This window comes from Empidonax traillii, unplaced genomic scaffold (genome assembly GCF_003031625.1).
Source record: "Empidonax traillii isolate 1590-97213 ecotype Southwest subspecies unplaced genomic scaffold, ASM303162v1 scaffold705:size332303, whole genome shotgun sequence".
In the NCBI taxonomy this organism is placed as follows: Eukaryota; Metazoa; Chordata; class Aves; order Passeriformes; family Tyrannidae; genus Empidonax; species Empidonax traillii.
The window spans coordinates 75,220-91,021 of record NW_020955898.1 but is presented as its reverse complement, the minus strand read 5'-3'; the positions used below and the strand labels follow the sequence as shown (position 1 = coordinate 91,021).

Here is a 15,802-nt window from a genome sequence, read left to right as displayed (position 1 = left end):
CACAATACATCCCTGATCAACTCTCAATTAAATTTTTTTGTTTGTTTCTTTGTTTTTTTCCATTGGGCTTTAGATTTAGCTTGTGGGAGGCCAGTTAATAGAGTAAAGTACTTTAAAATGAAACTCGATTATTAGCAACTATTTTTCTCCATTGAAATTAGCAGCTAAGTTTATTTAATTCTTTGTCCTTTAATCAAAGCAGCAAAGCATTTCAGCAATCTGTAAATCTGGCCGTATAAAGTTACAAAACAGGGAAAATTCACAATAGTGCCATTTTTCTTTGAAACTCCTTTATCTCAGTGAAAGATATTTGAACAAACCTGTCACAATGCACACTGCTATACAATGTTGTATAAATTGACTGATGTTCCTGTTAAGAATTCTTGCCACAGGTTTTGCAGCAGCGGGTAAGGGCAGAGCAGAATCCTGTTGAAAACCATTGGCACTGGTTGTTAAAAAAATCATTGCTCCTTTTTAAAACCCCAACTTGAGTCTTTACTAGGCTGTACCATGAGACATATACATGCTGTGTTATATTAAAATTCTTAATTAGAAATATGAGTTATGCTTTGCATAATAACAGGAAACCACCATAAAATAATGTATACTCTGATGGTCTCAGACTATCACAGCAGTCATGCGTAAGTTCAAATCCTTTTCAGTGGGACACTGATTAATTCATTCTTTGATGAATCTAGGCCCAGGCATTCAGCAGCTTCTTCCCTTTCTCAGCATGGGATTAGTTATGTGAAGCCAGCAATGCTCTTTGTATGTTTAGACTCTGGGAGCACATTCAGCTGGAATCTAGCCTCGCACCTAGGGTTAGACCTCTGCAATAATGCAACTCTGCTTGTTCCAGCTCTGAACAAAGACAAGCAGGGCTATGGAGTTATGTTACTCCCTACAAGTGGAGGAATCAGCTTTCCATGTGGCATTATCCTCCCAAACCCTTTCCCACAGGAATAGCACAATGTAAGTTAAGCTTGTTGCTTTGCCATTATTTTGCTTTAGTGGCTCAGTTCCAATACACAGACATGTACCACCTCATTATTTATATCCTGCTAGCATCTTATTTTGTACCTTAGCTTCCATCACAAATGTATTGGGATAACTGGGTGAGACACTCATTATAATTACAACTCTTCTGCAGGGGTCAGCACCTCCTCCCAATGAATATGATAAGGTGCTCCAAGTGCCACCTCACCTGCAAATGGTACTTTTCCCTGCAGTCACTTCCCATGGGCTACAAGCTGCTATTGAATTTCTGAATTAATATTTTAATAACTTAATTTAAGATTTAACAGCTTTCTTTCCTGTGCTTTGTATTATAATCAATTCATGTGATGGAAACTCATTAGACTTGGGGATCTGAAATGCACCTGGACATGCAAAGGATGTAAATAGGTAAACCTGAGTTAGGGCCTACTGAAGGCGGGAAAATGCAGAGCTGTGCATGGAAAGAATAAACTATTTTATACTTTGGGATAATCAGAAACTACCTTTTTAATAGTTGGGTATGGCTTTCAATCATATCTGTAGTCTGTAGTAATAATAATGGTAAAACCACCAATAGTCTGCTCCACTGACACTTAAGGTGGGATCCTTGACCTGCTGGGCAAAGAAGATCTGGCCCAACACCTCCAAACATCACCTGTGTGCATTCACCTGAGCTGTGACCACTCCTACTTCTTGAAAGCATAGCTCAAGCAGATACTACAGAGACCCTTTGAGTCTGACATTGAACAGTCCACTCACTCAGAGATATGCTGCTGTGTGTATTTCACGGAAGAGTTAAGGACTGTCACTGCCACTGAAAATCCTAAACTGCTGGAAGAACCAAAATCTTGGTGTCCTTCTTCTCCAGAGAACACTGTAACTGCAAGATTTCCACCTTCTTGAGGGTGGAGGTTTCTTGTTCCCTTTTGGTAGGGCCCTTCTGCTTTGACACAATCCAGAGAATACAAATGGGTCTGGCCTTAAGCACTGATTAGAGCATTTGCTCAAGTTTAATGTTCAAGACCATGCTCTGGATTAGGCAGAGCAGAGGTTTGAAACCACCTTCCAGGCAAACAGTGCTGACTGAGTGCCCATTATCTGCAAGTATGGGTGTGGGTATCTCATTTTTCCAGTCTGCAGTGAGAGCTGCAGAGCCCAGCTCCAGGAGACTGATTGTAGCACAGAACACCATGGCTAGGTGTGCACACAAGTCTGCCCCACCACTGAACATTTCCCTCTTCTGCACATCCCTTTCAAAGGTGCACTGCTTTCTTGAGGAACAAAAGCACAGAAAACACAAAGAAGACAACACCTTTGCCACAGTAACACACTTGGGTGTAAAGGACATACTCTTCACTGTGTATGCAGGGCTGAGATTCCCAGCAAAGCACCTTTTCCCCATTGGACACGACCAACAGCTCTAATGAAAGCTTTGTAAAAAAAGATTGCTGCTGCCAGCTGCCTTCTATGGGGACTGGACAAGCTGTGCATGAAGACTTGTTCTCCACAGAGACAATTTACATAAGCACTGCACACATTTCTCTGTGCACTGTCAGGGCACCTCAATCCGTTCCTCTCTGGAGGTTCATCTTTCTCTGTACAGTTTCTGTGGTGAGCCAGGTACACTTATGTACCTGTTTTGCTCAATTAAACCTTTTCCACGGATATGAGTCATCTATTTCATGGTCCAGAACATCCTCATTTCATTTCCTCTGCCCTCTGGTGATTGAGTTAATTAATACCTTGTAAACACCTTGAGACCTCATCACACTAACTACTGTACACAGAGCAGGCCTTGTCCCAGAATGATTCTTCTGAATAGGACAGGATGGAAGAAGCTCAGGAGCAAGGAAAAAGCAGAGAGCATAGACTTTTATATTATCCTCAATTCTTAACAGTTCCAGTCAATTTCTGCTGACTAACTTGGTGTGAGCAACAAACTCTGGTTGACTGACCAGTTCTCAGTGACCCAGAATAGACAAATAAGCCTCATACACCATGACATGAGTTTCTAGCAAGCTCCAGACACTTCCAACAAACCCTGCCAGATCTTCTTGACCAAAGGGTGCTTTGGATCCTTAATTTCCATTGGACTCTGGATCAGCTGTTAGGGAGAGACCTACATGGTGGCCAGCCCTGTGTGTGTGGCTGTGGCTGACAGGTGCAGTAATTTGCCCAGAAGGGGCCAGAAACTCCACTGCGAGCTACAGAGATGCTCAGCAATGGTGGTGATGGTATCCAAGGAGGGAGTAGCAGCAGAGGGACTAAAAGGCGCTGGAGAAGAAGAAGGGCAGGAGGGGCTGCAGACTCAAAGAAGGGATTGCCCCCAAAGGTCCTGGAAAGACACTGTTAGAACAGGGGCACCCCTGGAGCCCAGGGAAGGGCCTGTACTGAGGCAGGGAGATGGGGAAGGAGGGAGGAGTGTCCTGGAGGGGCTCGGAGGGTCCCACTGCAGTGCCATCCTCACCCCTGTACCCCTCAGTGTTGGGGCAGGGGGGAGAGAGGGGAAAATCTCCTCAAAATTCAAATCTATTTTAACTGACAATAGATGTAATTTTCCCCAATATGTGTCTCTTTTGCCTGTGACAGTCGTGGGTCACTGATCTCCCCATCTTTACCTTGACCCATGAGTTATTTCATATTCTTCTCTTGCTCAGTAGGAGTGAGAGATCGACTGGTGGGGTTGAGCCCTCAGCTGAGGTTGACTCACCACCAAGGACTCAGCTCTGCAATCTCGGGCTGCAGTGGGTTCCTGGGGCTCCTTTTCTGCAGGTCAGCACTGGTGAAGCATCCATTGGATCAGGACAAGGAGCTGCAGCAGGAAGTCAGCTGACTGTGGAGTATCACAGATGATGACAAGAAGGTTGACTGAATGCTCTCTTGGATACAATGGGAGCCTGCCCCTCCAGCTGTACTGAAGGAAGGACTCTGCTTATTGGATTGGAAAATAATGGTCCATTCCTACGCACAAGAAGTCAAGCAGAGGTGCTAGGGATGATGAAAGAGTCCTTGACAAAACTCAAAAAAAAAAAAAAAATCCTGGTAAATAAGTGGTGGAAGGTTGCTTGGAGAAGTCCTCTGTCTCCATTATTGGAGTTATGAAAAATCTGACTGGATATAGTTCTTAGTAACCTTCTTTAGTTGCATGTGCCTTGAGCAAGGGAGGGGGGATAGATTAGATTCTCTCCAGAGATCCCTCCTACCCATATGGATTTTCCACGGTTCACAGGTTTGCTGTGCCCTGTCCCCTTCCTCTGCACTCTAGTCCTTGGTCACCTTACTCTTGGCTACAAGAGCACTCTTAATGCCTCCTGCCACAGTGCAGAGCTCTTAGGACGAGTACAAAGCAACCACTCTTTCAAACTGAAACTTAGGCCATCTTTCTTTGCAAGGATAAGAGGTGTCAGTGGTGGGCAGTAGGCCTTTATACAATGTCCTAGAGATCTGGGCATGGTTTCAGGATGGAGGAAGACTGAAAACTGATTTTCACTTCTACCTGGGGATAATGGGGATTCAAACTTCCTATCACTTCCAGATTTTTGTGGGGTGAGGACTTTCATGAATGCTGTATTGGAAGTGATCTGCACTGCATTAAACTGAAGAGAAAAACCTCTCTGCAGAAGTCCAGTAGCTCAGAGCAGCCAGGCAGGAGTTTCAAAGAGCTCATCACAGTCCACTTCCCTATACACGCATTTTACACTATCCTATTTCTAGCTCAGGTGTCCTGAAATAAAAGGGCAGTGAAAATGTTCTTTTCAGGATGCTCCTCTTTGGTATCTAATGTCACATACATTCTGGAAGCAGCCACTGAGATGTAAGCCAGGATCCTACTTGCTGGATCTCCCTCCCTATGGGCACAGGCTGTGAAAAAAATCATGGGCTGCTTTACTTTATGTACTTGGAGAAACTTCAGAGTGAGAAAAAGGCCCAGAACCTTAAGATTATGAAAACATTATGCTAAATAAATAAACACACACACACAAGATCAAGCTTCAGTTTTGTGGCCTCCAGTGCCAGGTGACAGCTGAGCAGGGATTTTCAAGTTATGATTCAGTCACCCAACTCACATTTTTGGTTCTTCCTGTTTTCAAATCTAACATCACACACCTAAAAATTCAGGTGCTCTCACAGTCACATTGAGCACAGCTGGGTGCCTCATACATCTTTTTCAAAGTCACCTAAGTCCATGCCAGAGCTACAAATCTGATGTTACACCTGCAGCCCTGAGCCTTAAAAGCTGCTGTCTCTGGTATAAAAATTTGTCTCACATTGTCACACCTGAGAGACAGCTGACAAGGACAGCTGCAAAACACAGAAATCTCCACCCATACTTTCAGAAGAAGTCTCATCTTGTTACAACTTTCCTCAGGATGGTTTCTGTCAAAGAATTCTTACTTGAGCTGACTCAGTGCTTTTGTGTGAGATTCAAATAGCCCTTTCTGGTCAGGATCTCAGGGAGAAGTACAGTTTGTTGGTTCCGTCAGTGTTTTTGCCATTGTGAATATGCACACAGTGGAAGGCTTTGATGAATTAATAATGGTTACACTATGGATATAACATATGCCCTCGTCACCTTGAGTAAGAAACCTCCCTGCATCTGGTGTGAGTAGAACACAGATCCCACACCATCCACGAATGTGCCACGAGACAAAACATCACACAAACTGAACAGTTTTACAGATTTTCCCAAAAACTCCCTATGAGTTCTGATGTTCTCTTGTTTCTCCCTCCAGCAGACACTACATCTGTTCCTTTAGCAGTTGCTGGCAGACAAGACAAGCCTGGGTGCCAGCTAATACTATAGGATCTGCTGCTGAATTCATTTTCCACTTAAAAATTTAATTATGGGCCAGATCCTCATTGGATTTAATACAGCCATCCCCTATTAAGCATCTCATGGTCTGGCCTTGTATAGAGATTATTATTCCTCTCTCTTTGCAGCAAGAAACACAACCAAAGAGTTAGATTTTCATCTAACAAGTGAAGGCAGTGAAAATATTGATTGTTCTGTGTTTGATGTATCCATCATGAGAAATTATGAGTTTTCCAAAAAGCTGGAGAAAAACATGCCATTCAAAAAAACAAAGGAAAGAAAGAAAGGTTGTAAAAGATACTATAAACCTTTTATTTCTTTTGAGTTACTATGCAATGCCCTTCATTTTGAAGGAAATGGTACAATCAATGATGTATACTTCTTTCTCAGGAAAAGAAGATATTTGCACTAACAATTCAACATTTACTGACAGAAGACAGCTTACAGAAAAGGCTCATGGTGGAAAAAATCATATTTGTGATTACACTTGTTATTGTGGATGATTTCATGAAATGTTACAATATCAGGAATTCCAAGTGTGCATTTAAAGAAAACTTCTAATTCAATATTAATGCAAAGGAACCATCTAAACCACCGGTGTTTGAAATCACCCTGATTTCTTCCCATTCACAGTTTAAAAAAGGTCTAAACTGAAAGTCTAAGCCCATGATAAAATTCTCCTGGCCTTATCACTGCACACTGATTTATAAGAGTAGTCAACACATATTCAATTAACAGTAGATTTCTTAGAAACAGAAACTGCTGTTGGAAACAATGTATTTTCTATCTCTACTTAGTTACTAGTCTCTGATCTGTTATACAAAATTAAAATTTTGCTTTAAAAATATTTGTTACTACATGGCTGTTAGCTTTATGGTTGGTTTTGTTAATTGCCAGAAAAGCACAGGTGGGAAACCACTCAACAACACACTTCACATACCCAAGGACAGACCTTTGGTAAAACTTAGCCAAAGGAGAAGAGAAACAGAAAACCACCGTTACATTCAAAATCCGAAACAGATTCATCACATAATATTACCTACTTTAGTACTGAGTGGAATAATGAATTCAAATGAACAAAACTTAAGGAGTTTGCCTAAGGTTTCATTTATACAAAGCAATTTAAAGTTTGCTTCCGTAGTCTAGGGTCCTTCAGTCTGAAGAAAGTATCTTTCCAAGTAAGAAAATACAGTTTTTTAATTAGCTTTTGGGAATTTTCCCTGCCTACCTTACAACTGCCTACTATGCTGGCCAGATGAGATCTAGAGAGTTGCTGTAATCAATACTTTGCATTCACATAGAATCAGGGATAACAAAATAGTCTTCCGTTTATGTCCTTGTTCACTGCCACAGAAGGTGAATGTCTAAATTGTGTTTTAAAAATTACTCGATCAAAGGATAATTGTAGGTTTTACTACAAAGGCTTTTCCAAGACATTATTTGCATCAAACACACCAATACTCCAGGGAAATAAGACTGCTCATCTACATTTCCTAGCCGGAGCTACATTTACACATCTGGGGCTCAGCCTTGCCAGCCTTCACATGTGCATATTGATATTCACAGCAGTAGGTATGCCCAAATGAGTAAATTCATATAGATGATTAAGTGTTTGCACAATCAAAGGGCTCTTAAAACAAATTATATTAACTTTAAATGTTAAAAACGCAAGGGAAAGTTCAAGCATGACAAGATAAAGATACCAGAGAGCAGTCTGCAGCAGATCATCAGTTTAGCTTACAACTGCTGTATAACACACGCCTCACCAAATCAGTGCAGCCCCTGGAATTCCAGGGGAAACTGAGGCCACAGCTTGGGCTGGATTCCATGACCTCTGTTTGGACAAGAGGCCCTCTGAGGAACAGCTTTCACTGCACTACTTGTTCTCCCCTGTTGATTATGCAACCTCAGATCCTCCACACTCCCACCAGAGACCTCAGGTTGAAATTCCAGACCCTCATTCACAAAGAAATGTAAATATACACTTAGAGCATGTGAATAGTCTTACTGATTCTCAAGTGGCCAAAAGTAGGCTCTAGTCAAAACTTTAAACTTCAGTAAAGGCTTAGGACCTTTGCTGAACCACAAGTTCTGCAGAAGGATCATACCTGCACTTCTTTATGTTAAAGCAGTAGCTGCAGTGAACAGTATTTTTATCTATTCTTTCCCCTCTTTTGTGATCTATACAAGAGTCCTGAAGTGGACACATACACAAAGGAGTCAGTTTTCCTGGGATGTCTTTTCCTTTAAAGCTCCAGAAATCCCAGCCCAATCTGCAGACAGTAACTGAGCAAAGTACAGCAAAGACAAGAAACCAAGCAGTTGTGATGTGCTACTACAACAGTTCCTGTGCTCACATCCAGCTCATTAGAGGTCCATGGATTTAAAACCAGACTGCTTAGGAATGTGTGCAGTGGTGTTTAGTAGCACCTATTGAATAACACTGCCTAATCAACAGGTAGGGAAAAAGGAACTGCCTGTTAAAGATTCAACAGCTGCACCTTTATCTGCTGGAATAAGAAATCCCTATATGGAGGTAGCACTCTTCAAGACAAAAATTCAAAAAATGCCAAGCTTCCCTCCCTCTTCTAATTTTACACATAATGGAATGCCAGGAGACAGTAAGTCCCCAAACATAGTTTGCAGAGAAATTTAAAAATTCCAGACATCTATGTTTTAAATATCAAACACCTGTATCCTAGGTGTCAGAGGAGCATATGGCATTTATAACATAGCAGAATTCATGCCAGACTCTGCTTTGCTGTGAGGCAAGCTCTCCCTTCACTCTCTGTCCTAACAAAGCAGTGCAAGCTCTGGAATTCTTTGCTAAGGCCCTCTGCCTGTGAGGGAATTTATCCCTAAAGGCATGACCAGTACAGAGAAGCACAAGACAAGATTTCAGTTGGTCAAAGAAGCTTTGCTCTCCATTCCCAAGCAGATTTGGTCCTGTTCTTATTTAAACAAAAAAGTGGAAATAAAGAATTGAAAACATAACCAGATTACACAGGATATCTCAGAAGGAGAGAAATGGCTAAGTGTCATAGTTCTGATGTTTCAGACACAAGGGAAAAATATTTTCACAACTAGTTTACTGTTTAGTACCCTGTAGATACATAATATTTGACATTTATAGCAGTTTCTATACTTTATGACCTAGAATATATTTTAGATCATGAATGAAAAATAAACCCATTCAGAGGACTGGAAAATAACGTGCATAACAACTTACTTTCAAATGCAAGGTTATGAAGGGCTTTTTTAAACTTTCAAAAATATCTGTAAGAAAATATTATTTTACATAGCTATATTACACAGTGAAATAAACTTTGTTATGTACAAGGTTTCAGTACGAAAGAAATCACAGCCAGACATTTGTTCATGGTCTAGATAATCTGTTGTCTCATAGCAGTCAGTAGTACAACAGAGAGACTCTCCTTCACTCTTTCCAGCCTATTTCAGTGATCATTTCAGCTTTCAGTAGTTACTAGTAGTTGTATAAAACCTGTGTGCAGATATCCACATATTAACCCTATCACAGTTAGATAGGGGTAGTTATTATGCTATCAAAGCAAGGTTGCACATCTGCTTGACAACCACAGTAACCTGAGTATAACTCAATTGCATATTGGTTAAAAAAACCAACACAGTGCAGGCACCTGAGCTATAGCATTTTAAGGAAGCTTGGTGTTTAACTACCCTTTGGATTTGGGTGTTTCACAGGCCAAAGTGAGAGCATGCAAGTCATTAATGAAACAGTATATGATGTATTTGCATAACTCTGAAAACTATTTTCCCTCTGAAGTGAGGATGAAGTAGTCTTTCACAGCTTTTTTTCTAGTTTGTGTATTTTAGGCAGAAAACATGACACCACAGTCTATTTGGCTCACATTGGCAAAGTTGTTTTGTATAGACTTAAATAATCAAAAGTTGGTATCTACCTATTCTTAAACGACAAACTTTGCTCCCGTCTCAGGGGTGGAAAGGACACAGAGTACTTTGCTATTTGTGGTATAACTGTAAACAACTGCGAGGAAGACCGCATTAACTATGCTTCAAGTTTACATCACACTGATAGCTTCCATTATTTAAATGAACTCAAGCTTATCTTCAAGTTCACACCATCATATTGTGCTTTAAGGGGAAGGAATTTTGCTTTAGAAACTACCTCCAAATCAGTGCATGCTCACACAATCCAGATCCCAGGACAAAGATCTGACAGTGTTGCTTGTCAGACAGACAATGTGGGAGAGCAGTTCAACAGTTGAAAACAAGTTAAGGGAGCATTCAGGGCAAATGGCACTGCACTCCCCCTCCCAAGGGACTTGCACAACTTTGGAGGAATGTCCTTTCTTTTTCTCTAATGCTATAGCTCAGCTGCATACCATAAAAATTAGGAAAAAAAGGAAACGAAATCCTTAATGAAGAGGAAACTTCTTTTCAGTAAGGAAAGAATAAAGGAACACCCAAAATCCCCTGCCTGTTATATCTTCCAGCATATGCTCCCTCCCATTACTTTCCATCACAGCTGTGTTTACTGTGGTGCATAACCTGCGACATCCTCACAGCCAGGAGCACCCAGCCAAGAGGTCACCAAGAGGGAGAGCTTACTCAAGACACTCTTAGACACAAGCAACCTGATTCTACTGCCTCTATGCGTACCACAGGCATAATCAGGAGCTCTGCCATTTGCTCTAGCAGAAGCCAGGCAGCCTGTAATGAGCACTGGCACAGTTCAGTATTTGCCTGTAGGAGTCGCAGTACACACTACTGTGCAGACTCCGTAACTGGGGTGGCAAAGTTTCTCAGCCCCTGGGATCCATCAGCAGTAAATATAACTTTCTGTCCCCAAAGCCACATGCTGATAGCAAAGGAGAAGGTCCACCTGCCCACTTGCAAGTTCCTATAACTTGGCACCAGGCACATCAAACCCACTTCTTTAAAATTAGTGGAGCTTTCTGCCTTACACCTTTTGGGGGACTGGCTACTAATCTGCAAAATCTTGCTCCAGGCAAGCAGGCAAGCTTGTTGCAATACTAACAGAAGCCACAGCTGAAAAGAAACAGTAGCAGGGAAGGGAAAACAATATCCTCATGCTTAGAGCTACACGGTCATGTCCTGAAAGTTGTTGGCTCCTTCTTAATAGTATTAAATACTATTAACTTCTGCTGATAAGTAGATGTCAAAGGCATTTAGCATCTTGTAGGGTAAAGCCTACTAGCAGATGGTTGAGGAAAAGGCTGTGTGAGAACACAGCAATAGAGGAAGGGAAAGAAATGGGAGAGGAGAGGGGTAGAATTGCCCTGAGTTTTATCCTCTACAAATAAGTCAGGGGTTTTATCATCAAGCACTGAAGGAGTTAAGCACTAAAGCACAGACACTTAATCAGCTTTCCCCCTTCCTTTCACATGTGATTGGAATGAAGCTGCACCGAAGCAGCCCAAAGGGCTTATAACAGCTCAATTTCGAAGCCTTCAGTTTTAATCCCCATCACCCAGGCTAAGCAGTATGGTGGTGCTGAGGCTGCTATTCCACAGCAGTCGGAGCACCTGGATGATGATGACGGTCTTCCTCCTCCTCTTCCTCCTCCTCTGCAGCCTGCAGGTGGCTGGAGAGCTCCTGAATCACAGCAGCCCTACCAATTTGGTCATTTCTCCTCTTCTCCATAATCAGATCCTCCAGGCTCTGAAATTCCAGCGTGTGGCTGCGCTTGTCACCCAGCCGGATCTGCAATCGGTAGGGCTGCTTGCCTATGCGCAGCTCCCCGCCGATTTTAAACTCTCGCTTGCCGTACCGGCACCAGGCAGCAAAACACTCAGAGTTTCTCCAGCTCAGGTCCCGATCCTTGCAACCCACCTGCTCCAGGGCATTGCGCACCACCACGGCCGGGCTGAGGGGTTTGTAGCGGTACAGCTGGTTGGCAATGCGGCCCCGTCTGCCCTGGCTGGCGTCGGTGAGGAAGCTGTTCACCACCTCCAGCCGATGTAGGTGCACAACTTGAAAATCTCCGACATAGACCACCCAGTGTGGATACTGGGCTTGGCACACAAACTCCACCAGGTCACCTGGCTTGCACCTATTCAGCAGGTTCTCCGGGGTGTAGGTGCTCAGATGGCCCCCACCTCCTTCATCACCCTCCTCTGGCTGCGCGTCCTCCTCTGAAAAGCTCTTCTGGTAAATACACTCATCCCGGTAATACACTGAGCACTCCACCTCGTGCAGCTGGGGATCGTAGGGCTGCAGGGCAGGGTGCTCACCCCCCAGGTCATGCACTGAATCCTGCTGCTGCTCCAGCTCATCATCGTCGTTCGAAAAAATGTAGGAGACCCCGATCCTGGGCCCCTCATCTCTGTCCATACCTGTCGGGTCGGCCGTGGGAACTTCCTTGTAGTTGAGATGGGTCAGCTTCTCCACCTGGTTCCCCATGCCCGCTGCAAAGAGAGACACACACGGTGGGGCCATGAAGGCAGCGCGGGCTGAGCGGCTCCCAGAGGAGCAGCTGGGGCATAAGCGCGGCTCCCCCCTACACAGGCACTCCGGCTCTCCCCGCTCAACGCAGTCTCTGCCAGCGCCGCCGGGGCTACGAGAGCCCCTCGGGGCCGGGGGGAGGGGGAACGGGACACGGCACTTCCCTACCTGCAAGGAGGAAGGCGCGGCGGCACCGCCACCTGTTAGGCGGCAGCGAGGAGGAGAGGGGCGCAGGAGCCGCGGTGGAGCGGGGCAGGCACCGAGCCACCTGTTAGAGGGGGGGCTGCGAGCGCCGGGGAGGCCGGGAGGTCCTCCGAGGTGCGCACCTGCCCCGCCGCCCAGGTGAGCCGGGCCGGGCCGCCGGCCAGGGGCGCCTCCCCCCGCCCTCTCCCGGCTCCGGGCGGCCGCGAACTTACCCGGCGGGCCCGGCTGCGCGGCGCCGGGAGCGGCTCTAGGGCGAGCGGGCGGCGGGGCGGCGGCGCGGCGGGATCGCGATCATGGCCCTGGCCCGGCGCGGTCCGCGCTCCCCGCGCAGCGGCAGCGCCCGAGCGCCGCCGGCTCCGCGGCTGGGCATGAGCTCCGGAGAGGCACGGGCGAGGGGAGGGAGAGAGGCTAGATCCGCTGCGGACGCCCCGGCAAGCGCTCAGCCCCCAGCATTTAAAGAGGCAGCTCTTTTTTTTTTTTTTTTTTTCCCTCCTGTGTGTTTTTTTTTTTCCCTCCCCCCTCCTTCTCCTCCCTCTATTCCCTCCGCCCCGCACCTTTTCTCTCTCTTCGCTCCTACATGCCAAGCGCCTTGCTCCTCGCCGAGGCTGCTGGCGTGCGGGTGGCGGGCGCGGGGCTCCGGGCAGCGGCAGGGGGTGTGCAAGGCGCTCACACCAAACTCGCACACGCGCGGCCCCTTTAAGGGACCGGTGCCATGAGCAGCCCAGCCCGCCAGTGTGTTCGGTGGGGAGTCACCGGGAGCCGGAGTTTGCCCGGGACGGCACCGGGAGGCGATGCGGAGCCTCGGTGGGAACCACCGCGCTGCCCTGCGGGGGAAGCGCCCGCCCAGCTCCCGCTTCCCGGAGCCCCCGCGGGAGCGCCGGGAGGTGCCTCCCTGGGGCCGCGCACAGCGACAGAGAAGTTGTGAAGCGAACAGAATCAAAGCGCCCGGCTCTCCTGGGCTGACTTAGCGCCTTCGATTCCTCCGCGCGCGGAGGGCGTAATTAGTTTTATTAATTTATTTCCTTTCCGACTCAGAGAGATCGCTCTCTTTTTCAATATAGAAGAATATGATTTCTTCTCCCCTGGAAAGGCATTATCAGGACTGGTGGGAATATTTTTCTTTCTTTATGATTTGGAGAACACAAACCAATATTCTGCTTTTTCATTAATGCCTAGTTAGTTTACGAAGTGGGTTTGTTTTTCCTACTATTTTCAACATACACTTAAATTCTTGCGGTTACAATGCTACAGAGATAATGCTACAGAGATAATTTATGGGAGATAGGAGTAAGGTCTTAAATTTTGTCTCATGTATACACTTCGTCTGTTATCTCATAATTTATAAATTAAACTGCAACGCTGCTGTTTTGAGCATCCACTAAACAGTGGTGAATGAAGGAACAACTGTAGTGTACCTGCGGCCCTGGGCACTGCCCTAGAATTCCAAAGACTCAAAGAATTCCATTTTCATCAGATTCTACATCTCTGCCATTTCAAATATACACCTGCCCTTTGGGGTGGGGAGAATTGCTGCCTCTGGGGCTGAGGAGATGAGCTGTGTGTTCTGCTTGGGATGGTGGGGCATTGCAAGCCATTGCAGCAGAGAAGACAGCCAGATCAAGACTTTTGTTTTGGATTCTCCTGGTGACTATGTCCATGGCAGCATTTTTGAAATGAATCTCCCAAACACCCACGCCCAATACACATGCACTTCGTTTTGCATCCTGGTGGGGCTTCAAACAGCACACACGTGTTTCTCTTGCATCCACCCAAACCAGATGCGCTCCAGCTGCAAGGCTGGACCGAGGCTAGCTAAGCAAATGTCCAAAATGTGTTGAATGTAGATGTGATTTTTAGGCACTACCTGTTTCACCCTTCAGTTCTTCTCTTCTAGAACTGCTGTTGGACAAAAGAGGGCCCTGCTTCATAGTCAGAGCATTGTGAAACTGCCTCAGTAGTTAAGGATGTGCATGTGTGAAGGTGAGGATATCCTAAAAGGACTGAATATAGAAGTGTATTTTTTATGTTCTCACGTTTGTACTGGAATTTGGTTTCAGCACCACACCTTACTGTCTTTGGAGTAGTTACATTTCTTGACTAAAATGGTTTGGCAACCCTATGTTCAAGGCCAACTTTCCTTTTAAATCTTCTGCAATGTATGGAAAGTTGTGTCTCTGCGTGAGTAGAAACTCAGGATGGCCCAGGCAGTCACTCCTGTGCATACACAACCACACAGATTTGCAGCTATTGTGTTTGTTTTTTTTTTTTTCTTTCTCTGCTTTAACTCACCCCAGTGCTTAATTTTCTGCACCTTGTCAGCTGCTTTAATCTCTTTGATCTCCTTGAGTTTCCTTTCCATGACTACTCCTTGGAATCCACATTCTCTGTTCAATCTCTGCTTTCTAGGACCAGAAACCATTGGCGAGTATTTTTATGTCATAAACCACATCCATAATGGCTTACTGCACCTGCAGGGTAGAAAATCCATGAAGAATTTACAGTGCCTATATATCACCTGGATTAGTGCCTAAAATTATGGTGCTTGAAACTTCTGCATGCTTAGCCTCTAAGTATCAAAGCAGCTAAATTCTGCAGGTGGGGGCTGTGACAGTGGCATGCTGTCTCAGTGACTGTGCTTTTAGAGAGGGCATTGACCTCTTGTATAGCTTTTAGGGGAGAAAAAAAAAGAAAGACGTGGTGCTTATCTGCTACAGATAAGGCAGCGTTTGGATATGGAGTGGGGGCAGTAACAGTTCCTGAGCTGGGAGCCCAAACTGCAGCATGGCAGAGTTGAAGGCACACCTCTGACCTTGCAAAGAGACTTCTGGGTTAGGTGACTCCTTGCTCAGCTGCTGCCATTTGTTGCCCAATTTTATTACATTTACCTTTGTGTACATATCACAGAGGCAACACCGTAGATACCACACTTACAGCTGTGCTTGAGCACTTTACTAAAGTCAGTAGGGATGCTCAACTTTTAAATACGATACCTCCCTATGGTCAATTCTAGGTTCCAGTCACTTCCTCATCCAGATTGCCCAAGTATTTGTTCTTTGTAAATTCTCTTTTGGAGAGAAAAACACCCCAGAAAAAATACAGTTCTCGTTGTGGGGCACATTCACTTCAGGCAACTTCCCCATCTGAGTCCCACAAAGACTGCAAGAAGCAGGGCTGAATCTACACGAGAACTGTCTCTCTCAGCTCCACACAGCTTTCCAATGCTTCCAAAGGTGAGTTTCACATGCACGTACTCTCAAGTCTAGTGTTGAGTGTAGCAACACATATCTACAGGTTCACAACATAAAATACCATCCTAGTTGTGGC

At 45.2% G+C, this 15,802-nt stretch overlaps 1 protein-coding gene across 3 annotated transcripts; it reads right to left on the bottom strand.

Moving 5' to 3' along the window:
• Positions 1 to 6,097: 6,097 nt before the first annotated feature.
• On the bottom strand, positions 6,098 to 13,129 carry FAM84B (family with sequence similarity 84 member B). 3 transcript variants are annotated; one of them, XM_027900080.1, is made up of 2 exons: positions 13,033 to 13,129; positions 6,098 to 12,237 (listed from the first exon to the last, which is right to left on the bottom strand). In XM_027900080.1, the coding sequence occupies exon 2, from the start codon at positions 12,230 to 12,232 to the stop codon at positions 11,333 to 11,335; it is 900 nt and encodes a 299-aa protein (XP_027755881.1). In that variant the 5' UTR covers positions 12,233 to 12,237; positions 13,033 to 13,129; the 3' UTR covers positions 6,098 to 11,332. The 3 variants fall into 3 exon arrangements, with proteins under 3 accessions (XP_027755881.1, XP_027755882.1, XP_027755880.1); XM_027900081.1 differs by lacking the exon at positions 13,033 to 13,129 and adding an exon at positions 12,691 to 12,727; XM_027900079.1 differs by lacking the exon at positions 13,033 to 13,129 and adding an exon at positions 12,443 to 12,598.
• Between the last annotated feature and the right edge of the window lie 2,673 nt (positions 13,130 to 15,802).

Bases quoted from the DNA above. Each gene is read 5' to 3' on its own strand.
- FAM84B (XM_027900080.1), bottom strand. From the start codon at position 12,232: ATGGGGAACCAGGTGGAGAAGCTGACCCATCTCAACTACAAGGAAGTT.